At 42.1% G+C, this 23,809-nt stretch overlaps 1 protein-coding gene across 1 annotated transcript in view; it reads right to left on the bottom strand.

Annotated features, from left to right (window-relative positions):
• The window catches only part of LOC146653344 (chloride channel protein 2-like), a 70,255-nt gene that overhangs the window by 24,586 nt on the left and 21,860 nt on the right, over positions 1–23,809 (bottom strand). Inside the window, exons 5-11 of the mRNA XM_085429146.1 lie at positions 22,427–22,555; positions 21,306–21,439; positions 18,645–18,719; positions 17,021–17,099; positions 16,422–16,547; positions 15,561–15,645; positions 871–972 (exon numbers count right to left, since the gene is read on the bottom strand). Of these exons, the coding sequence (XP_085285272.1) occupies positions 871–972; positions 15,561–15,645; positions 16,422–16,547; positions 17,021–17,099; positions 18,645–18,719; positions 21,306–21,439; positions 22,427–22,555 (730 nt within the window). The remainder of the gene's footprint in view (positions 1–870; positions 973–15,560; positions 15,646–16,421; positions 16,548–17,020; positions 17,100–18,644; positions 18,720–21,305; positions 21,440–22,426; positions 22,556–23,809) is intronic.

Below are 23,809 nucleotides of genomic sequence, written 5' to 3'. Positions count from 1 at the left end.
AGAGTTACGTAGTTAAATTAAGAGTAAATTACAAGTGAAACTATAAAATGCATTTTCTTATCAAATGGAAGTGTGGATGCTGATAGCTGAATGTTAAGTTAAAAATGTTAAATGAGCTGGAAAATACAGAATTTTTCACCTGAAAACAAAAGTGCAGAACTGTTGAAAGCTGACATTTACACAGAAGAAGTTGAAAAGTACAGGGTGGGCCATTTATATGGATACACCGTAATAACATGGGAATGGTTGGTGATATTAAAGTCCTGTTTGTGGCACATTAGTATCCACGCCTCCCGCTGAACGCGTAGCGCTACTTTGAAGTTTGTTTTTCGCGCTACTTCGTACGGCACTACGTTGCCTGGCGGACGGACATGTGACCAACATACCACTCTTGAACCCCGATCCTTCCGCCAGGCAATGTAGTGCCGTACAACAGCGGAACAAACAAAACAAATCGTCTTACGATATCACAAAAATCATAGACAATCCATAGAAAAGCCGCACCTGACTAAAAGCCGCAGGGTTCAAAGCTTGTGCAAAAAGTAGCGGCTTATAGCCCGACAATTACGGTAAATGAATACTGAATTTATTTATTTTTTAATTCCTTAAAAAAATTTGACTGGCATAGTCTGAGTGTTTCAGAAACTGCTGACGTAATAGAACTAAACCACACAAACATCTGTGGGGTTCAAAGAGAATGGTATGAAAAAGAGAAAGGTCTACAGAAAAACATGTCTGAATGCACAACATGTTGACTGCAGACTGAAGCAGATGGGCTGCATCAGTTTTCCTGACAAGTTAACATGCTTGTCATAAATTTGCAACAATGCTTTGCATTCACTGCCTCATATTAAAAAAATCCCAACTTACTTTTTCATGAGGAATGTGTTGAAGAGCTTCTGTTTCTTGATGAACAGGGCAATCCGTCGGTTTAGGTAGACAAACAAAGCCCCACCAAAACCACTGATAATACTGCAGAAAAAGAGAAAGAAGTTAATGCCTTGAAGACATTAAGAAATATGATTTTTATATTGAGGGACTAAATCTTGTTCTGCGGTTTTGCAGAACCTCTGCCCATCTTCACATCAGAGAAACTGCCTGGATGAGATCTTTTAATTCTTAATCTAAACTAATCACTTGTTTTTCCAACCACGGGAATTGAGAATTATAGCTGCTATCAACTTCAACATAAGCTATTGCTTAGCTACTCCATAACCAATGGCTAAACAACACACCAATAAACACATCAAATGCCATTCTGAGTTTGTTCTATTAATTTAACCATTACACTGTCCAAACCATGAATCAGTACATGGGATACAAAACACACAAATGCACAGACTGCACAAACATACCAAACTACAAACCAACAGAATGCTGCACCAATTATCACACCAAATTGCGACATCAACCCACTGAATCAAACTGCAGTCAGCAGAAGGTTTCACCCCATGCTCACCCTATCCTTTTCCTCATCAAACACCAGGCGAGGTGAACAGGTGAGTGCACCCACATGTACTGCGTAATACCCACCCATGAGTCATGCCTCACAACAGTTTACCCATACAGTGACACCCAAAAACCAACCACCCAAAAAAGAAACATGTTTCATGAAATATTAACATATATACATATAACATTTGATAACTTTCAATGTTATATTGTGAATAAAATATTGATTTGAGATTTGCTAATAATTGTATTTCATTTTCATGTGTATTATACACAATTCACAATTTGAAAAGTGTCTATTAGAAAATGTAAGTTTTTAAAATTCAGTTTATATATTTTTGGAAAAACTAATACGTTGTGTGATTTTTTTTTTCTTCATATGGGTTCAAATTCAGGTCATAAATATTTTGTACCTGTAAATCAGACTGTGCACTTATGAACTGAAATGTAAAACAAAATATCTAAAAGTTTTATCTTTGTGCATAACACTTCACGTTTTATGCACAAGTTCCTGACTTGACTGTGTTTGGCCTTACTGAGCTTCAGACAGCAACAGTGCTTCCTGGGCACAGATAAGCATTACTTTATGGTTTGGGAATCAACTGATTTTTTTGTAACCGGTTAAAACTGTTATAAATAGATATTAACCACATTGAAATCCATGTTAAAATGTAAAACAGTAATGGTTAAAGTATTTAGAAAGAATCTGTAATTATTGCCAAAGGAGTACAATGTGTTTAATACATTTAAAAGTGCATTTGCTTTATGTGTGGTTCATTTTTAATTTAGTAAGGTTGTTATCGTGTTTTATTGTGAAGAACTGTGTAATAGGAAGCGAGTATGTTTGTGATGGAAGTAGGACTGAGAGAAGTTGTGACAGAAAGTACAAGAAGTTTGCAAGTGTATATATAACCTTGACTATCTGATTGACGGTCTTTGTTGATGTGCACATTTGTAAACTGGCTGTAAGAAGCTGGGGATGTTTCTGCTCCTAATCCACCACGCAGCTGCACACTTCCTTCCTTCCTTTTTCTTTCCTGCCCTGTTTGTTTCTTTAGCTGTCAGAATATTTGTGTGAAGGCCAAGAAAGATACCAAACGGATTTACTTTACCAAGTGGATCATCACAGCCTTGCTGTATTGGTCCATTTCAACATTTGTTATTATTATTTTATTTTATTGTATTTTATTAAGTTATTACAGATGGGACAGACATGACCGGGGAATAGGACAGGGAGAGAGAAAGAGAGGGAGGCTAAGGAAAAAACAGAGGGGAAGAGGGACAGTGAGAGAGGACACTTTAAAAAAATCACCCGGATCACCGGTTGAGAGAAAAAAAATGAAAAAAGAGAAACAAACAAAAAGAGAGCAACATATTAAACACAACACTACTGCAACCCACTTAGCACTTAACCTAGCTAAGCGTAAATAACAGTAAATACTGAATTTTCAAAGTTTTTTGTGCAGCAGTCAAGACGGACAGCTCACAGTGTGCTGTGAGGCAGCAGCCAAGAAAGATGTAGTTTGTGTCTGTGAACACCTGTGTGGATCAGCACGGTTGTATTCAAAAAGTTTCTCCATGTAACGATGTGCTAGTGGGGAGCCATAGCCCTGTCCCCCAGGGCATGAAACAGGCATGGAGGAGATCCAGGCCCCAGACATCCAGAGGCCCCCGAGTGTGGGAGCCCAAGGAGGAGCTGAGGAGGGACATCTGTGCCAGCCTCCTGGGAAGAGCTTAGGAGAGCCTCAGACGAGGGGTCACTCAGCAGCCACGGAGCAGAGGCCAGAGGGGGTTGCAGTGGCCTGCCCGCGGGATCCACCGGCAGCCAGCTGTGCCAGAGTGGACTGAGCCCCCCACCCCCGGTTGGAGCCTGACCGAGCCACGGGCGCCAGGCCGGGAGTGTGCCCCCATACCTTGGAGAGTCTGAGGTGTTGCCAGAGGGGCGGAGTCTAAGACCCGACCTGACATATAGACACAGACACAAACTTGCATGCACACATATACAATTACTCAGCACTCACCCAACGTAAAGACAAATGGACATTGTCACACAATCACACTCCACAAACAGCCTCTATACAAGGTACCCTCGCCCCTAGAAGGGGAATCCACACCTAGACCCAGGAGATGTTACCCTTTTGTCACAGTCCAGAGTTTCTGGTGCGAGAGAAGAATGGATGACTGGTGAGACGCCAAGAGAGACTGAAGAGGAGTGATAGTGATCCCCTGCTTTTCACTGTGGATTCCCTGGAGCCCTAATCCCTGCACGCTTGTATATAGCACTTAGTCACTGTCACACACTTCACCTGGTGTTTGTGAATAAAACCCTCTGTTCTTCCTTTGAGCAAGTAGTCCTGCGTTTGAGTCCCCCCAATGACCGTAACACCTTTTCCCTGCGGTGGAGACATTGGACATGGCAAGTAGCCCCTCCCTGTATGCTGTATCACTGTATGCTGATCACTCTGCATTCAACACATAACTGTTTCCCTACAGAAAACATGCCTCTGAAAACATGTGACTACAGAGCCTATGCATGCAGGAATATTAAACGTCTAAAATTAGTCTTAGTTTTGAGTTGAAAAGATCCACAGGAACCACATTTGGACTATAAATAGCCCGTATACTGAGGTCTTACTGATGTCACACTAAACGTATAAATATAAAGTGTCAGGGATCCTGGGTCTGAGCGACCCAGGATCCCTGAGCAGTTATGGACTAATATTATAATATATATTTTGTATTGCCGTCCCTCGTTATCCCTGCTTGTATGTGTGTGTATGTGTTTCTGCGGGCGCCTTCAGGCCTGGTGGGTGTGGCCCTGCTGGCGGACTGGCCATACCCGAAGCCACACACCTGCTGCTGATCAGGCCTCGTCGGGGGAGCTACTTAAGAGAGTCTTGGAGCTCCCACCGACACGGGATCATTTCGTGAGACTTCCCGTCAGTTCTTCAGCTGGTCTGTTTGTGAGTGTGAGCTTGCCAAGTGAACTGAGGGTGCTAACTACTGCCTCTATTTTCCCAGGACGGATTGCTGGATGAGAGGGCAGCAGTCACAGAGTGCACTGGCACGAGGGAGCAGACACATGAGCACAAACACTGGGAGAAGACACGGAGTGGAAGTCGGGAGCACACGGGGATGTGTTATTGTTGTGTATCAGTTCCATCACTGTAAATAAACGCACTGCTTGTACATAGAGCACCGCGCCTGGGTCCTCCTTCCCCACACCCCCCACGGTTTGCCATGCCAAACTGTGACATAAAGTATAATAGACATGAAAAAAGGTCAAAGCCTGGCATTACAAAACAAAGCCTTCAGTCCAAATTTACTTATAAAAGATGTCACTTCAACATCACTTTACGCTCTCCCCTCACCCCCAAAGAGTCAGCAGGAAATGGCTGCCCTCTCTGAGACTTGTTCTTCAGAAGGTTTCTTCCTGTTAAAAGGACGTTTTTTCTTCCCACTCTTGCCAAGCACTTGCTCGCAGCAGGTCATCTGATTGCTGGGTGTTATGATATTTTGATACCACGGTAAGCATTTACGGGATATTGTTTTATACAGGAAAACTGTTACTCAATAAGGCTCATCTACTAGTTGTTTTTCTCTTTCTCTGTGACCCAAGAATTAATGTGTAGGACTCACAAGCTGGTACCCCAAGGTCGAAAACACCACAGAGATGAGACCACTTCCTTACTCCCATCCTCCCTTCCTTATCTCTTAGAAAAAGGCTCGTTAAAGGCTAGGTGGTTTGTCTCAGAATTCACTAATGAAAGAACTCTGTATTTTATGTCTAGGAGTGTATTTTGCTGGGATGATCATAAATTATAGCTGAACTGATAAACTACACAAGGGATACTTTGCTCAGAAGGCAGGAAGACGTTTCCTTATTTAGTCTGTACCGGTTTGAACTGGGAAAGCTGACACACGAACCTTTTTTCTCTATATAAACTGCTGTGTATCAAATAAACCTTTGAGTTGATTCTGGGAAAGCAATCTGAACAGTTTCTGTATCACTTTGTTCTCCTAACTGCTCCCGATATCGTAACTAACCCAGCTGAACGGCATACCTGAGTGTTACTTTAAATAATTAGGAATCTTATAAGGAAAGGACAAAACTCTGCTTATCGCTCACGCCACGGAGGAAACCCGGGACGGCAATTTCCTTCAATTTTGGTGTCAGAAGTGGGATTCCTGACAGAAGGTAAATATGCGTCTTTCATATTTATATAAAGACCTATTATACCTCTCTCAGTGATCGATCCATAAAGAAACGGGATATGCTGACGAAGTTTCACTTAGTGATCCAGAGAGATACACTGACTGACTTCCTCAGTCCCCGAGTAAAGTAAATTAACCCTTGTGTGGTGTTGGTGGACACAGGAAGTTGCCTGTTGTCTTGAATATTTTAATTTTGTTTAAAAAATAATAATAATTAATTGTTTAATTAAACGTACGTTAAAAAGTGAGAAGTTGCTCACTCAGAAAAAGTGACACAGGAAGTCGCCTGTTGTCTTAAATACTTCTCGTTAAGTCAGAAGTTGCTCAGAAAGAGTGACACAGGAAGATTGCCTGTTATCTTGAAACGTACGTTAAAAAGTGAGAAGTTGCTCACTCACAGAAAGCTAGTAAATAATTAAATTTAATTTTGTTAAAAAAACAAAAAAAAAAAAACAAAAGAAAACTGAAAACGGGTCTCACAGATCCGATTACCATACAAGGGTTAAAAGCAGTAAATTAAAAGCAGAAAGACACAGGAAGTTGCCTGTTGTTTTACGAGAAGTTGCTCGTTAAGCGAGAAGTTGCTCGCTAAGTGAGAGTTGCTCACACAAACAAAAAATTGCTAGCAATAAATTTAAAGTAACCTCAGCTGTGCCGCAGCGAAAATACTAACATAAATCCTTCAAGCGTGTAAACCCCTCTGGAAATCACTGAACATGGGTCAGAATAATTCAAAAACCACAGACAAGTCCGATAAAAAATCAAAATTACCTGTAAAACCAACAAAAATTAAATTTAAAGTCTCAAACAACAGCTCAGTACGACTCCCATTTCCAGTTACGTGTAACCCACGTCCACGAATCGGCGAAGACTTCCATGATTACGTATCCAGAACATGCGGAAGTGCTTATGTGACTGACTTTGTTTACAACTTACGGACTGTGAGTACAATGCATTCTAATCTCTTTTCGGAGCCTTATCCCGAACGATTATCGCCAGAAACCAGGTCAGTAGAAATGTTGAATATCATTTGTGATGAGAAAAGTAGTCTGCTTAAAAAGTCCTGTAGAAAATATATGATAGAATGCCGCGACGTGATGCATCAAATGTTACCGCTATGGAAAAAGGGACCGGAACCAGGTGTAGATACTTTTACATCAAATAAAACTAGTGCAGGCTCCAGCATAGAAAATAAATCTACCGCGGGAAAAGCTAGTCTTGCATGCTCAGCCATTCAGCCCACAGCCCCGCCGCCTTACGAAGATGAGACCGAATTAATAGTTGCTGCAGCAGCTGCACGCAAACAATGTCAGCATTCTGATCCAACCAGCTCAAAAGAAAGCGACGAAAACTCTGAATCACATGCAACGGATCTTAGACACCTAATTGAACAAGATCAGGAAAAACAATATATACGCCGCGAGGAAGAATTAGCAGAACATAGAAAGAGAGAAAAACTTTTGAAAGAAGAATGTGAGGAACTTATGAAAAACAATTTAGACGTCTATGAAGAAAAACTTTTGCATCAGGCAGTGTCCACAATAGACACCCACATGAAACGCCACGATATCGTAGCTAGAGGTTTAGAGGTAGCTAAAGAAATACCTGTTACCCGAACTTTAATAAAGACTTATCTAAAAGGAAAAAAGGAAAAACAAAGCCGGAATGACAAAGGTCCTCACACCAACACTCGCGGTAGTAAACAAACAAACCCAAAATCTAGTGACGTCAATGACGCTTACCCCTTTATGATAATAGGAGATCAGTGTTGTATTCAGCCCCCTAAAATCTCAGAATTAGTGACAACTATTAAAGAGCTTCCCAATCCTCTTAAAAATCCTACAGCCTTTGTCTCTGCACTACAGAGAAGTACCAGATATCACCATTTGGGTGGTCCGGATTACAGGTACATATTGTGTCAATGCATTCCTGGAGTAACCGAGTCACAACTCATAAGAGAGATAGGTGAATTAGACCCAAAGCATGATAAAGCATCCACAACTGCAGAGTTTTTGTGGGTAAATAATGACAAAGTCGCCGATTTCTTTAAGAATCTAAAGAAATTCCTGCTCACAATGTCCAGAGACAAAATTGACTTAAATGCAGTAACTATGTGTAAACAGAAGCCTGATGAATCTATCCTAGTATTCATAAAACGCTTTATGCACTGTTGGACTGATGAGGCATGCATGCCAGAGGATGGTAATGATCAGATTTTCATCACCACCTTTTTGAACAATATCCACCCTGAGTGCTCTCAGTTGCTAAAAGTGACAGCTACTGATAATCTCTACGAATTGAGTAAAGATGCTTTCTTAAAGCTTGTACAAGTGAAGGCCAGTGCAGACCTTTTTCCTACTATCACAAGAGCTAACAGTGTTAAGATGATGTTGAATTTTGATGTTCAAGGCTCAGAGGAAAGTGAGAAATTAATGTATGCAGGACTACCCGCTCCAGCACAGCAAGGAAGTTTCAGAGGACGGAATGGTAAGAATAGAGATGTTTGTTTTTATTGTGGAAGGGTAGGACACTGGTCCAGAGAGTGTCGCTTTGCAGCCACCAACAGGGCACACACGCCTCAACCACAGAACGCAGTACAAGTTCCCGCCACTAGGCGTCAGCAGAGCTCTTCCAGTCAAGGTAACTGGCAACCACAAGAAACATGCAATAATGGCCCCACATCTAGGCCGCAGCCTTACAACCCACATTATAACCCACAAGGCAGACAAGCTAGAGGTGCAAATTTAGCTCAGTTTTCCAGTAACCGCAGACACCCAGAGCATGAATCAGAATGGGAAAGGGTGCGTTACAATTCTCACCATGATCTTTTCCCATCACCTGATAATCCCCGGCTGGGTCGCTACTAGGGAGGCCCAGGTGAGGATGAGGGACAGCAGTGTGAAGCACTACACACGATGCTGCATCTGCAGCTGTCCCCTAACACAGAACATTTGCCCATGCTACAAGTAGAAATAGATGGTAAAAAATACCCATTTTTAGTGGATAGTGGAGCCACTAAAAGTTCACTGTCTGGGAAATTCTATAATGGGCCTGTGTCCTCTGTGTGCATCAACACTATGGGAATTAATGGAACTGTAGTGCAATGCCCTAAAACTCATTCTCTAAAGACACGTTGGGGCTCTAAACCAGATGAAATCACATATCATCCATTTGTAATTATTCCAAACTCGCCTGTGAATTTATTAGGCAGAGATTTAATGGCAAAAATGAATTTGTGTATTTCATTTAACACAAAGGGTGAAATGTTTGCTGATACTGATAACAGCTATGTTTTCTCTGCCTTATGTACCATGGAGAAGGAACAGCCTCTGTGTCAGCTGGACGGCTCAGCAGAGAATGAACTCAACACCTTTTTGTCTGGTATTCCACGACACACACTGTGCCAAAGACGTGTTCAAAAACCACTGCCAGGTAATCCCATATCTGGGAGCCACACTTTTGTTTCTCTCACACTGTTCAACAACATGATAACTGCTCACACAAGTGAAGGCCAAACAGTGGTTTTGTCACATAACTCAGACATAGGTTATGACATAACTACACCATGTCGTCACATAGATCTAACCTATCCTATCCACTGTACTATTTCTGCACTTACGTTGCCAGCTGAATACCAGAATATGACATTGTGGTCTAAAGGTGAGAATGATGTAGGATTTATTGACTGTATACCTTATCACGCACAGCTAAAAAACAACAAGCCAGTATATGTCAAGCAATATCCCATTTCTGCCGAAAAAGCCTCAGCCCTAGATGTCATCATAGGAGATTTATTGACTACAGGAGTAATAAAGCCTACAGTATCTCCATATAATACTCCTGTCAATCCTGTGCCAAAGCCTAACAAACCTGGCGTATGGCGTTTCACACAAGACTTAAGACAAATTAATGCAGTCATTATCCCTTTGCCACCTCTGGTCCCAGATGTCCCCAGCATATTGACATGTATTCCATCCACAGCCACACATTTTACCGTGGTGGATTTATGCTCTGCCTTTTTCTCAGTGCCTGTGCATGAAGATACACAGCCGTTATTTGCATTTACACATAGAAATAAGCAGTACACTTGGACTCGTCTGCCTCAAGGCATGATAGACAGCCCTGCTGCTTTCTCAATGGTGATCCGTGCTACCCTGGACAGCTTTACTCCTCCTGAGGGCTGTACTCTGATCCAGTATGTGGACGATCTCCTCCTCTGTGCTCCGAGTGAGGAATTGTGTCAAACTGCTACACACATGCTTCTCCAGCACCTCCAAAAGACTGGCCACAAAGCATCTGCAAAGAAAATGCAGTACTGTCAGACTTCTGTTCAATATTTGGGATTTACACTGTCTCACGGAAAACGTTCCATGACTGCAGACAGGGTCAAAGCTGTGACCTCCGTCCCTCGGCCTACTACACAGAAGGAAATGCTGTCCTTCTTAGGCATGGTGAACTATTGCAGACAGTGGATACCAGACTGTTCTTTTCATGACCACATTCTGCGTGAATGCTGCAAAAAAGACAAGCCTCCTCGAATACTGTGGTCCACAGAAATGACTGCCTCTTTCAATGCATTGAAGGGAGCGCTGACCTCCGCCCCTTGTTTGGGTCTGCCTGACTACCACTTACCTTTCCATCTGTACGTTACAGAGAACGGCACGACCTGCACAGGTGTACTGGCCCAAGAGCATGGCAGTGGCTACCGTCCAGTAGCCTTCTATTCAAAGGTATTGCCAGCAGTAGTTCAGGGGATGCCGGCCTGCCTGAGAGCAGTAGCAGCTTGCTCTATCATGATAAGGGACTGCGAGAAGCTTACACTCTCACATGACACTATTCTACACACCAATCACCAGGTCACGACCATTCTAGCAAACATAACTACACAACACATGACTGCACAACGTCGCTCAGGTTATGAAGCTACACTGACCTCCACAGCAAACCTCACCATAAAAGCAAGCAGCACACCCACTTCGCCAGCACATTTATTGATCCATATGCTGTGTTCTTCTGACCGACAGGATGGCTCAGACAGGCTTGATGTTCATGACTGCATGACACGTATACAGGAATCCACAGCACCACGTCCAGATTTAGAGCAAACACCTATCCCAGACTCAGCCACGGTTTATGTGGACGGGTCCTGTTCAAGGCCGAATGACAACTCATTTCTTTGTGGCTATTCAGTGGTGACATTGCCTGACATCATACTAGAGGCTCACTCTTTACCATTCCACTCAGCACAAAAAGCAGAGCTCATGGCTTTAATACGCGCCTGTGAGCTCCATTTGGATAAGCGTGTGACAATTTACACAGACAGCCGCTATGCGTTTGGCGTCGTACATGACTTTGGCACATTGTGGAGACAAAGAGGATTTAGATCTGCTGATGGAAAACCGATTGCTAATTCTGATCTTGTGCAGAGACTTTTGCAGGCTATACAGCTGCCATCGGCCGTTGCAGTTGTAAAAACGAAAGGACACAGTACAGCTGACACAGACGAAGCAACAGGTAATGCCTTAGCAGACGTGACAGCCAAGGCTGCAGCTGCATCACAGCTCCCACCTCCGCAGGAAGTATTATCTGTGCCCCTACAGCTGCCACTTGTTAAACTCCCAGACTATTTAGGAACAAATGTTGATTTAAAATTCATACAAGAGCAAGCCTCTGCATGTGATTACACCTATTGGGAGAATAATGACTGTACCTTAGATGACAGAGATGGCCTATACAAAATCTTAAGGGTTTGATTGCCCTCCCATATTCCCTGATGCCAGTCCTTGCCCGACATTTTCACTGTGTGAGTCATGTCGGACAAAGAGGGGTAATAGGGGCAATAAAATCAAGATTTGTAATTGAGAAAACATCACATGCAGTAAAAAGCATATTAGCAACCTGTCTAACATGTGCGCGAACTAATGTAGGTAGCTCAAAAGCGAAACATCAGCATTTACCACAACCAGATTTTCCATTTCATACATTACAAATTGATTTTACACATATGCCAGCGCAAGGAAGCATCAAGTACTTACTGGTAATAGTGGATCAATTTAGTAAATGAGTAGAAGCTTATCCAACCTCAAAAGAAACTGCAGAAGTAGTCTGTCAAAAGTTGAGCAATGAAATAATACCCAGATTCGGAATACCTCACCAGATTAACAGTGATAGAGGATCTTCATTCACATCAGAAGTAATTCAAAAGTGTGCTAAAACTTTAATGACCTGGGTCAAATTACTTACTCAAGTCCTGTGTGAGATTAGAATGACTCAATCTACAGTAACCAAATTATTTCCATTTGAAATAAGACTATTTCCAACACCATGGTCAGCTTCCAGAGGGGCACCGCTAGTAGAAGGTGATGTATATTGCATTGTCCACTGATGTTCACAACCTGGTAGAAAAACTGAATAATAACTATCAGAAAGTTTGTCTCTCTCAGCCTTTCCCCTCCACAGTTCCACCAGTGGAGACAAGGAGACGCATGTTGGAGAAGCCACTAAAACCAAGGACACTCTGGGAGGCCGCGCGTGTTCCAGCCCCAGACTGTACTGGCAGTGACGAAGAACCAGCATCCTTACGGACGGACAACCTCAGTGGATTCATGCCAGCAGGGTTAAGACCAGCCCAATCGGACCATCTCAGGCGTCGGATCAAGCAGACGACATCTCCGGCGAGCCAGCGCCCGGAACTAGAGCAAATAAACACACACGGGTAGATGACATCTCAGGCGAGCCAGCGCCCGGATCCAGTGCACACACGCAATCACTGATTAACACACAACGTCTGAAAGAGCCACAGCAAGGTACTCGAACATCCAGCAGGAATAGAAAGCCAAAAGTACCACATGATGTCTAACCTGATAAAGCTAGACTCACTCCATCCTGATAATGAAGAAAATGAAATGCCCATTGTCATCATACGGCGCTTATTCGATGTCTCTCGAACCTGGGACCAGGCCAGAAGACGACTGAAGAACTGTTTTTCTTATATATTTAGGTTATTCATCATACTTATCGCATTAACCTTAGGATTTTTCTTTGCTATTTTGTATTGTAAACTGCAACCATGTTCACATTTCTGCAGGTCATATTTTGCTGACGATACTTCATGCTCTATTTTGCGAGACACCTACTTAATGCACTCTTCACGTTCCCTAAAATCAGTAAATGACAACATAGACGCCACTAATAAACCATTTTATGCACCCTCTAGAGTAGGAGTCAACTCCTGGTATGAAAATGCTAGAACAGCTGCTCGTGATTTAGGAAACAGCAATTGTTATGTCTGTTCAAAGGGTAATCCAGAACAGGTTATAGTGGGATACCCAATCTCAGGTTTTCCCCTGACAAAGATGCTATTCAAAAATGATGAAAAGGGGCCCTTAACAGTAACCCTGATTGAAGCGGTGCGAGTAGAACTAAGTCCTTTAGATTGTTTACTCATATACACAGGACAAGTCTCTAGTAAGGATGTCAGCATGATTAACGACTCTACCCACCCCTGTAACCCAATGAAGCGCCCCGAAGACCGCACTGAACCTCTTTCGCCCCCAAAACAGGTGCGCCATCACCCAAATATCTTGATGACATGCATACACCGACCAAAACTTGAAAACATAAATTATGACGCGCAAAACTATACATTTTTTTCTGACTCTCCAGGAGCACGCTGTAATGAAACATGGCTAGCAGCGAGTGTTGACAGCACACAACATAGACATATGTTTTTTTATCTATATGCATATATAAGTACGCATTCAGATAACTCCACAATCCTGCATTCGCCCAACACACTAAACGACTCGTACTGGGGAGGCATATTAAAAGGCTTTACAGCTTCGCGCCTGACCAGACCAATCCCACATGCTTATTGGATGTGCAATAATACCCTTAGAGTGGCTTTACCTGTTAATTGGACCGGTACCTGCGGTCTAGTAACTTTAGCTAAAGAACTACTAATACAACAAACCTCAGATCTGCCTGTATCCAGCAAACGTACAAGACGCTCCACTTACTCACATAACGTTTACATAGATGCTATAGGGGTTCCACGCGGGATACCAAGGGAATTGAAGGCACAAGGGGAAATATCCGCAGGGTTTGTCTCACTAATACCGCATATACAGGTAAACAAAAATGTAGCCTGGATCAATTATGTTTATTACAATCAGCAAAGACTTACTAATTTGACCAATACGGCCCTTAAGGCCCTAGGAGAACAGATGTCGGCTACCTCTTTAATGACCATGCAAAATAGGATGGCCTTAGACATGCTGTTAGCTGAGAAAGGAGGTGTTTGCGCGATGTTCGGAGATGTTTGTTGTACTTTGATTTCCAATAATACAGCCCCTAACGGTTCATTCACACAAGCTATGAATAAACTTGAAGCATTGCAGATAGAACTAAGAGCCAATGCAGGTCACGGTCAGTGGATAGACAAGTGGCTGCAGGACACGTTTGGAAAATGGAAGGAACTAATTGTAGCTTTTGTAACCATTGTAGCATGTATTATTTTGTTTTTGATGATTATTGCCTGTTGTGTGGTACCCTGTGTACGTTCAATGATAACCCGTATAGCTACTACTACAGCTACTTCAATGTATTTGCAATTGGCACAAATTGACCCAGATTATGTGTCAGATGTCATCAATGATGATCCTGATGTATGTATTGAGCATTAGATTGTGAATTACTCAATCGTCAAAGAAGAGACTGACGTTTTCTTCTTTTTCTTTTCTTCTTTTTAAGATTTTGATATTAAGCTCACTCGAAGGCACATTTATGATTTGTTTCACATTTATGATTTGTTTCACATTTATGATTTATCTTTATATTATGTTATTACATTCTGTCTTTATACTATGTTATCATTACATGATAAAAGGGGAGAACTGTTATGATATTTTGATACCACGGTAAGCATTTACGGGATATTGTTTTATACAGGAAAACTGTTACTCAATAAGGCTCATCTACTAGTTGTTTTTCTCTTTCTCTGTGACCCAAGAATTAATGTGTAGGACTCACAAGCTGGTACCCCAAGGTCGAAAACACCACAGAGATGAGACCACTTCCTTACTCCCATCCTCCCTTCCTTATCTCTTAGAAAAAGGCTCGTTAAAGGCTAGGTGGTTTGTCTCAGAATTCACTAATGAAAGAACTCTGTATTTTATGTCTAGGAGTGTATTTTGCTGGGATGATCATAAATTATAGCTGAACTGATAAACTACACAAGGGATACTTTGCTCAGAAGGCAGGAAGACGTTTCCTTATTTAGTCTGTACCGGTTTGAACTGGGAAAGCTGACACACGAACCTTTTTTCTCTATATAAACTGCTGTGTATCAAATAAACCTTTGAGTTGATTCTGGGAAAGCAATCTGAACAGTTTCTGTATCACTTTGTTCTCCTAACTGCTCCCGATATCGTAACTAACCCAGCTGAACGGCATACCTGAGTGTTACTTTAAATAATTAGGAATCTTATAAGGAAAGGACAAAACTCTGCTTATCGCTCACGCCACGGAGGAAACCCGGGACGGCAATTTCCTTCACTGGGGTTTTCTCTCTGTTAATGTAGGGTCTCTACCTCATAATATAAAGCACTTTGAGGTGACTGTTGTTGTGAATACATAAATAAAACTGAATCAAACCTACTTAAGTAGTGCTCCTTAATAATATCAGAATATATGCGGCAATCATAATATGTTGGAATATCTTTCAGAACAAATGGCTTTTAAATGACTGCTAAAAACCTCAGTCAACAAAAAGTATTTCATATGCACATCTTTTTCCTGATGCTTAGCTGATGAGTTGGAACTAGTGGGTATTTTTCAATTTTACTATTTTTAAAGCAAATTTTTGCATTTCAAGTTTAGAGATGGAAACTTACCCAAGCAAAGCGAAGGCAGGCATCTCCTTGAGGTCAAAGGGAAAGTCTACCTGGAAATGGGTTCTAAAAAGGGCTGTGACGGTCTCTGGTGCAAGAGAAAGCAAAACCAAGAGGACAAGCTAGTGTATCACTGAATAGTCATCAAAACTTCGAGGTGCAAGTATCCAAACTTTAGCAATAACATTAGGTATTACAGATGTTGAATAACTGATGGAAAATGGAGAGTAAAGCTAGTTTCAGGCTGAGCATTGTGAACAGCTCTTTCTGATGCAACAGGCATGTGGTGTATGTCTTGTCCCAAAAACAAATTAGGTAATCTATCATTTGTTAGGTGAATGCATAAAAAATGATCCTGCTGAAGTTTATTGAGAAAGTACTGAGCAAACCTCAAAACCTAGCCATGTTTGATCATACTACACAAATAATGGGGGAAGAACACTAGAAACTGAAACTTGCAGCTCCACTGTGATTCATTTTGCTGCGTTTACTTTGACTTGTCTCTTAAATATACCATCAATATACAAATCACAGCTACATGTATTAGTAACGTGGAGACACATCTTCATTTGTTTATGCGTTCTGTGTTCAGGGTCTGGTGATTTACTTTTTAAATTGACATTTTTAAAGAGACTACATCTGTCAAATTAGGAATTCATAAGTCCCAACAAGCTTTGAGTCCACATTTTCCTGAATTCATAACTGCAAACAGCCTGCAATTTCATTCAACATAAATTAGCGCTGTTGTATCTATGAAAGCAGTAAGGTTTCATTTAATGATCAATGCTGTTTTTAGTATTAAAAGGTGTGACATTGTGAATTCCTTAAAACACCTGGTAAAAACATCTGGCCACACAGTCATACCTTCGTCTTTGTACCACACAGCCAATACCCTGAAAAAGAAGGCAGCGATGGTGACGGAAAAAAACCCTCTCCAATAGCTCCTCACAGCAAAGAATGTGAATGTTACTTCAATACTGAAGAGCACACCTGAAACACACAAACAACGCAAGGCATGAGCATTGGAACTGACTTTTAAAATATTCTGAAACTTACACTGACTTTTCAAAAACCCGTCTTGCACTTGTGCTGAAGAACAATATTTTCTTTTGTCTGTTGAATTTGCTAGCCAGCATCTTCACTCAGATCTCAGTGTCATTTACTTCCAGCTCATCTTGGATAGATTTGCTCATGGCGAGCTGTATATATACATGACTTAACAAGAGAGGCTCAAAAAAATCTTGAACTTGAAGAAATTGGCACTGATACATAGGCGTGAAAAAAGAAACCCTCAATTACAAGATAGCTTGTGAAACATTACTGAAACTGCTCCACAGATTTCAGCAACATAAAGCTTATCATATTACATGTTATATATTACACTGCTCAACTTAAAGCCTTAACAGTGTTTGCAGATTTAGCTTACTTCGGAGTGTTACCACGTCACATTTGATGAACCTCACCTCCTACGGGCGCAGCAAGAACGCAGCCTACTCCCACAGCACAGGCTGCTGCTAGCATCTCTCTGTACCTGGACTCATTCTGAAATCACACGGAAGTGATTACATTTCAGCTTTAGAATAAATAGATGTGGAATACAGAAATAAATAACCTACTCACCATTTAGGCAATATTGGATAGATTAGACTACATTAAATTAGCTACAATTACAATGTAACCGTAAGAAGGTGGAAGACCATTTTAAGTGTTTACTATGAATAGCGGTAATTCTCTGCTCAAAGATATGCTGTATGAAATTGTATCTTCTTTCGCTTTGAAGGTAAAAAGGTTCGAAAAATAAAATTGTAAAATATGATAATACTAATAATAATTCTTTATTTAAAAGGGACAATGGAGTGTAACATAGTCCAAGTATAAAACATGAAACTGATGCACACAAGTTTATAGCCATAGTATGTTATACTTTCTTACCCCCACACAATGAAGCTTTTTTGGCACATCTGTTTGTCATGATCCTGGCTTTTCTCCCAGCTATTTTGAAATTGCTCTTGTTTTTAGTCTGAATATACTTTTGCCTAGTTTATGTTTTCATTTTGATATTGTTAGTTATCAACTTTTTCTTGTCCTCCTATTTCTCTCAGGTCTAGTCTGTGTTTGTGTTTTCTCCTGTGTTTAGTCAGTTTTGTCATTGTGGTTTTACTAAATTTGTCAGAATCTCGTGGTGTTCCAGAGAAGGCATTGGAGCTGATCAACACTGGTAGATTCATTTATTCTTCAAAGAGCATGCAAATTATAGCTAAAATCTTCACCAAACCATAGATTGCTTCTGAATCAGTTTTCAGCTTATACACAGACTATGTTTCCTCAATCATCATCAGAAATTCATCACGACTTTGGAAGCTACACTTCTGCTTGTATTCTTTGATATTGTGCGCACAGTATGAAATAGATATGAAATGCTTTTGTATTTAGCCACTGTATACACTGACCGATGAATCAAGTCAAGTCAAAGTATATTTACATACCATGTTTTTAAACAACAAAAGGTTACACAAAGTATTCTTTAAATAGAAACAGTCACTAAAGCCAGTCTACGGAGGCCAGCATAGCTGCAATATGATCACACTGCTTATTTCCCGTGAAAAAGCGAGCTTCTGCATTTTGATCGACTTGGAGGTGATGAGGTAAAGATTGAGCAGAGCCAGCATGTAAAGAATTACAATCATCGAGATGAGAGCAAATGAAAGTCTGAATTACTGTCTCTAAGCCGTGTGGTTGGAGGCAGGCCTTCACCCTGCTGAGGAGACTCAGTTGAAAGAAACTTGTCTTAACAACAGAGCTGATCTGTTTATTAAATTTTAAAGCACAGTCAAAAGTCACACCAAGCACTGTCATACCCGTCAAATGGGTTGGGATGCCCAAATAAAATAATTTCTCTCCATAAGTTTCTCTCCAACCATAATTGTACATCTCTGAGACAGTTCACTAGTGCCTGAATAGAAATATGACTGTTGGTATTTTATAGGCAAAAATATGTGTAAGACATTTGCAAAGCATTAAAAAAAAATAAAATCAACAGTGGATGAATTCAATAAAACATGAGAAAGAAAAAGATGTAAGACTCACCTCATAGATTCCTCGAAACACAGGCAACTTGCAGAGGAGAGCGCCACACAAGCTGGCGATGTGTACAAAGGGAGCCTGACAGAAGGAAAAAATAAAGGCATAAAACAGGTTCTCTAGCTGCTGTTTGACGGTCTGTCAACAGTTACACATACACATGTTGCGGTTTTTATGCCAGTTGCAGAATATGAGAAGTGATCTCAGGTGAAAATCTAATTTAAATTTAAATTTCATATAAGCACAATGGTGTTCCAGCACTTTGCTTCGATTTACTCTGTGTGGGTTTCTGAGGACCAGATGTGGTCCGAGTGTAAGCCTGTCTTCTGAGGGATCTTTACTCTTTATTTGGATATCTTAAAGCTGTCATTCCATATTAAAAGGGCTGTCTCTTCGTGGTGGTGTCTTAATGCTGTGACTCACTGAAAACGTGCAAGTCAGCAACAGTAGAATGTGGATCAAAACGTCAATTTTTTTTTCTTTTTGCCTGTCCCGTTTGGTTCTTTTGCATCAGAATTATTGTCTAAAGGCGAAGAAAGATGCCCAATGGATTTACTTTACCAAATGGACCCTCCCAGCCTTGCCGTAATGGTCCATTTGATTCACCTTTTATGGTTTATTTTATAAAAAAAATTTTTCACTTGCTAGATACGGGACAGACTTGAATGAGGAAAAGAAAAGGGAGAAAGGAAGAGGGGGAAAAACAGCGGGGAAGAGGGACGGGGATAAAGGGCAAAAAACAAAAACTAAATAAGCAGACAAAAAAAAATCCATCTATCAATCACCTGGATCACCTGTTGAGAAAGAAAAAGAAAACAAGCAGAAGAAAACGAGAGCAATACAATGAACAACATCACGATGATCTATGGGAATATGACAGTAAATACTAAATATTAAACATTATTGTGCAGCACATAAGATCAACAGAACACAGTGTGCTTTGAGGTAGGAGCCAAAAAGGGTGTAGTTTGTGGGTGTGATCACCCGTGTGTACACCTGTGAGCATGGACGCGCTTGTTTTTTTAAAAGGTTCCTTCATGTAACGATCTGCTAGAGGGTGTGGAGGGGCCACAGCCCCGTCCTCCAGGGCATGAAGCAGGTATGGAGGAGATCAAAACTCCAGACATCCAGAGGCCCCCAGAACACAAGAGACCAAGGAAGACCAACAGAGGGGCAGCTGCGCCACTGTCCCAGAAAGAGCTGAGGAGAGTCCCAGATGAGGGCTCACTCAGCAGCCGCGGAGCAGAAGCCAGGGGGAGTTGCAGTGACGCGCCCGTGAGCTCCGCCGGCAGCCAGCCGTGCCTGAGTGACCGAGCCCCAGGCCGAGAGGCCGGGGGCACCCCACCTCCGAAGTGGCCCGAGCGAGCCCCAGGCTCCAGGCCCCGATAAGCAGCCACCAAGGAGTGAGCCGGTGTGTACCCGGACGCCCACCCCCAGACACAAAGAACCACCAACGCACCGATGTCTGAGGGCGTCTGCCACTGGCAGGGGAAGTGGTGGTGGGTGGAGATAGGCCTCCAAACCTTGGAGGGCCTGAGATGTCCCCAGAGAGGTGGCACCTGACACCCAACCTGACATATAGACACAGACATACAGGCACACACAGACACAAACATCCATTCCTCCCTCATGCTCTCATATGCACTTACTCCACACTCAACCAACGTGGAGACAGACATAAAGAGACGCTGTACACACGATCACACTCCCCAAGCGTACTCTACGAACCGGGTCTAGGTACCCTTGCCCCTGGAGGGGGGAACTGCACCCAGACCCAGGTGGTGTTACCCTTTTCCCTGCGGTGGGGGGAGGCAGACCGCCCTGACTCCGCAGCAGCAGGGAGGCCCCACACTCCAGACTGCAGTCGGACGGCCAACTCCTCCTCCTAGCCCCCCCGCTCCAGCAGGTCGCAGAGAATGGGGGTGAGAGAAGACTCCAAACCTCCCTCCACCCGCTCATTGTAGTGTTGATGCATGTGTGTTCTAAGGTGCATTTAAAACCCAGGAGGGCATGGAGCTACCTGCCAGAGAGCAGCAGGTAAGCGCATGGTCCCTCCTGCTAGCCCTCAATGTCTAAGTGTATTTAACATTGAGAGGTGGGCAACGACGCCAGGGGTGGGGTGTACACCCTGATGGTAATTTGGACTCCGTGTATCGTGCCCACCCCCAAGATCCTATATGTATGTGTAATGAGAGTGTGAGTAATGTGAATGTCTAAGTTGTGGGATAACATTGAGACAGAGGCAGCCAGAAGGGGACGGGGGGGGGGGGGGGGGGGGGGGGGGATGCCTCCCCTGCACCGTGGTGACACACCTTTACTCCAAGGCCTGCATGTGTGGGTGATTGTCGTGGAGCGGGAAGAGGGAGGCAGCTGGAGATGGGGAGGGAAGGAAGGGAGGGGCAAGTGACCCCTCCCTGGGGCCAGCTTCAATTTTGTTGAAAATCATAAATAAATGGGATTTTGCCCCTCAAAAACTCACTGATAAAGACATGTAGCTCTTAGAATGTTAGATCCTTCAAACTACTGAGTAATTATTCCCAATTTGATGGTTTGGATGGTGACTGCAGACAGACACAGAAAATGGACGCCTACCCACAGCAACATACAACAGTACATGAAGACATTTAAAGAGTGTGCAGCTGATTTGTGTGTATGCATCTATTTTACCTCTTTGCCAAGGGGCATACCACTACCCAAGGCAAAAGCGAGACTGATGACTTTAGCCACGAAGGTCCTGAAGGTGAGATATTCTTTCAGTAATACTCCTCGTAGAATGGTCTTCATTTCCGAAATCCCTGAACCTGTAGGGGACAACAACGGACTCTTACAGCTGGCTGATTGTCAAAACTTTCTGTTAGACCCCAAAAGATTATTGTTTACATTACAATGAACAACAATGGACAAGATTTATAGATGTTATTTTAATGGAAAAAGTACTAGACATCACACATGATGCCAGGTGTCTCTTGAAAATGAATCTCAATGAGATTTTTACTTGAATAAAAAATGTATGTGTGCAGTTTGTCGCACAATGAGTTGCTAGCTAGTCTTTTAGCTAGATTTAGGTTACATCAAGTATAGCAGAGATGAATTTGAATTTAAGGTGATGATGCTTAGAGTCACTGAAATCCAACTTTATACCAAACCATATGTCTTGTATAAAAATAGTGGAAGCAGTACAGTGTCAGTGTAGGGGAAGGACATGAGCCAAGATCCTGTTGAATTCAATTGTGTACATCCACAAAAAGCAGCAGTTCAGCTGTACACTAATACAATCTGAAGCTTACATTAGAAATTATTGACAATTGTGATTCCTTTTCATATGCCGAGACACTACATAGATCCCAGTGTGCCTGCACCTGTTGAATCCCACTTTAACCACTGAATTTTCTTATTTTGTTGTGCAGGTGTGGAGGCAAAGTTACCCGCCACCATGTGGCCAACTGAAAATTATTTTTTTATTTCTTACATATCAAACTAACCACAGTCAATGGAAGTAGAATTTAGCTTTGAATAGTATTTGTATTCTTATATAGTAGTATTGTTTCATCAGTATATTAATATAGCACAAGGTTCAGTTACCTTGTACAAAAATGGTTAGTAGAATTATCCTTCAAAGAGATACTTTTACTTTTTTCCTTTGAGTACATTTGAGATCAAGTACTCTTTCACTTTTACTTGAGAAATGAACTTTTTTCAGTAGTTGAGTATTTTTTTTTTACATTTTGGTGTCTGTGCTTCTGCATAAGTAAAGAAAGTGTGTACTTTTGCCACATCTGTTTACATACCAGCAGCCTGTGGGGAGACGATCTGGGTGAAGCCGGCAGAAAACACGATGAGAGCAACAGAATAGCCGACCCAGCCCAGGTACTGCAGGAACCCATTACTGTCCAGTCTGCCATATACCCACTTCTGTCCTGTGGACACACAAACCACACAGACCAGGCCCAATGTGTAAAACCATCCTCACAGATTTACAGTGCAGTTACAGACCTATACAACAAAACAGGAACTGGCAGGTCGAGGTTAGTTTCCCTTTCTGAAAGTATAAAACACGCAGCCGGAGAAATGTGTTTGAATTTCTCAACCTGTGAGATTTGACATTTCTGATGAATTTCAAAGGTTCAGGTGTCTAATTTCAACTTTCTGGTTTGCACAGTTTGCTTACTTATTTTTCCTCCTCCCTGGTCCCCTTTGCTCTCATTACTTACTTACTTCTTTACACCAAACTTTTTTTTCCCTTTTTACACTGTTAAATACCTCTTTCATTCCTGTCTACTGTACCTTCTAGTTTTTATCCCTTGGAGAACCTTTAACACACAAAAAAGAGTTACTGAGCTTGATTTGCTTTTTTGAATAAAACACACTGGTAACTGAGTTCTAATAACACCGTGAGAAAAATTGAGTTCAGTTTACTTAATATAGATTACCATACTAGATTTTACAGCCGAACTATAGTCTGTATTTCAGTCAATTTTGTTGGCTATGAATCTAATGTGGACAGGAAACAGTGTTTTTTTTCTTTAGCTGTGCTAGTGGGCCTGCCCTGCAGCCTCACTTTTGCCTCCTTTGTTTACATATTTATGTAGAACTGCATCTACATGTATGTCAGACATAGATTTTGTATGGCTGGGTAGTCTAGGTATAATAATAATGGATTGCATTTATGTAGCACTTTTCAAGAAACCTCAAAGCACTTTACAATTCCACTATTCATTCACTCTCACATTCACACACTGGTAGCCACAGCTGTAGCCACAGCTGCCCTGGGGCAGACTGACAGAGGCGAGGCTGCCATATCGCGCCATTGGCCCCTCTGGCCAACACCAGTAGGCGGTAGGTGAAGTGTCTTGCCCAAGGACACAACGACCAAGACTGTCCGAACCGGCAACCTTCTGATTACAAGACGAACACCCAACTCTTGAGCCACAATCGCCCCACGTATCATAACATACATCTGCCCAACAAAATTGGGGGGCTCAGACAAAGCCCCCCCTTGGACTGCTGAGTTTCTGCATTTTGATCGACTATGCCCCTCCAATGTGTGCTCTGATGTACAGAGAGAAAAAAGGAAATGCAGAAATGTATATGTCTTTTTTTTTTCTTTTTTTTTTGGCCTGTCCCGTTTGGCTCTTTTGCCATCAGAATTGTTGTCTAAAGGCAAAGAAAGA

The sequence above is a fragment of the Rhamphochromis longiceps genome, linkage group LG14 (assembly GCF_057381845.1).
Source record: "Rhamphochromis longiceps isolate RC_006_pf linkage group LG14, R_longiceps_female_GT1.1, whole genome shotgun sequence".
Classification (NCBI taxonomy): domain Eukaryota; kingdom Metazoa; phylum Chordata; class Actinopteri; order Cichliformes; family Cichlidae; genus Rhamphochromis; species Rhamphochromis longiceps.
This window is presented reverse-complemented; position numbering and strand designations above follow the sequence as displayed.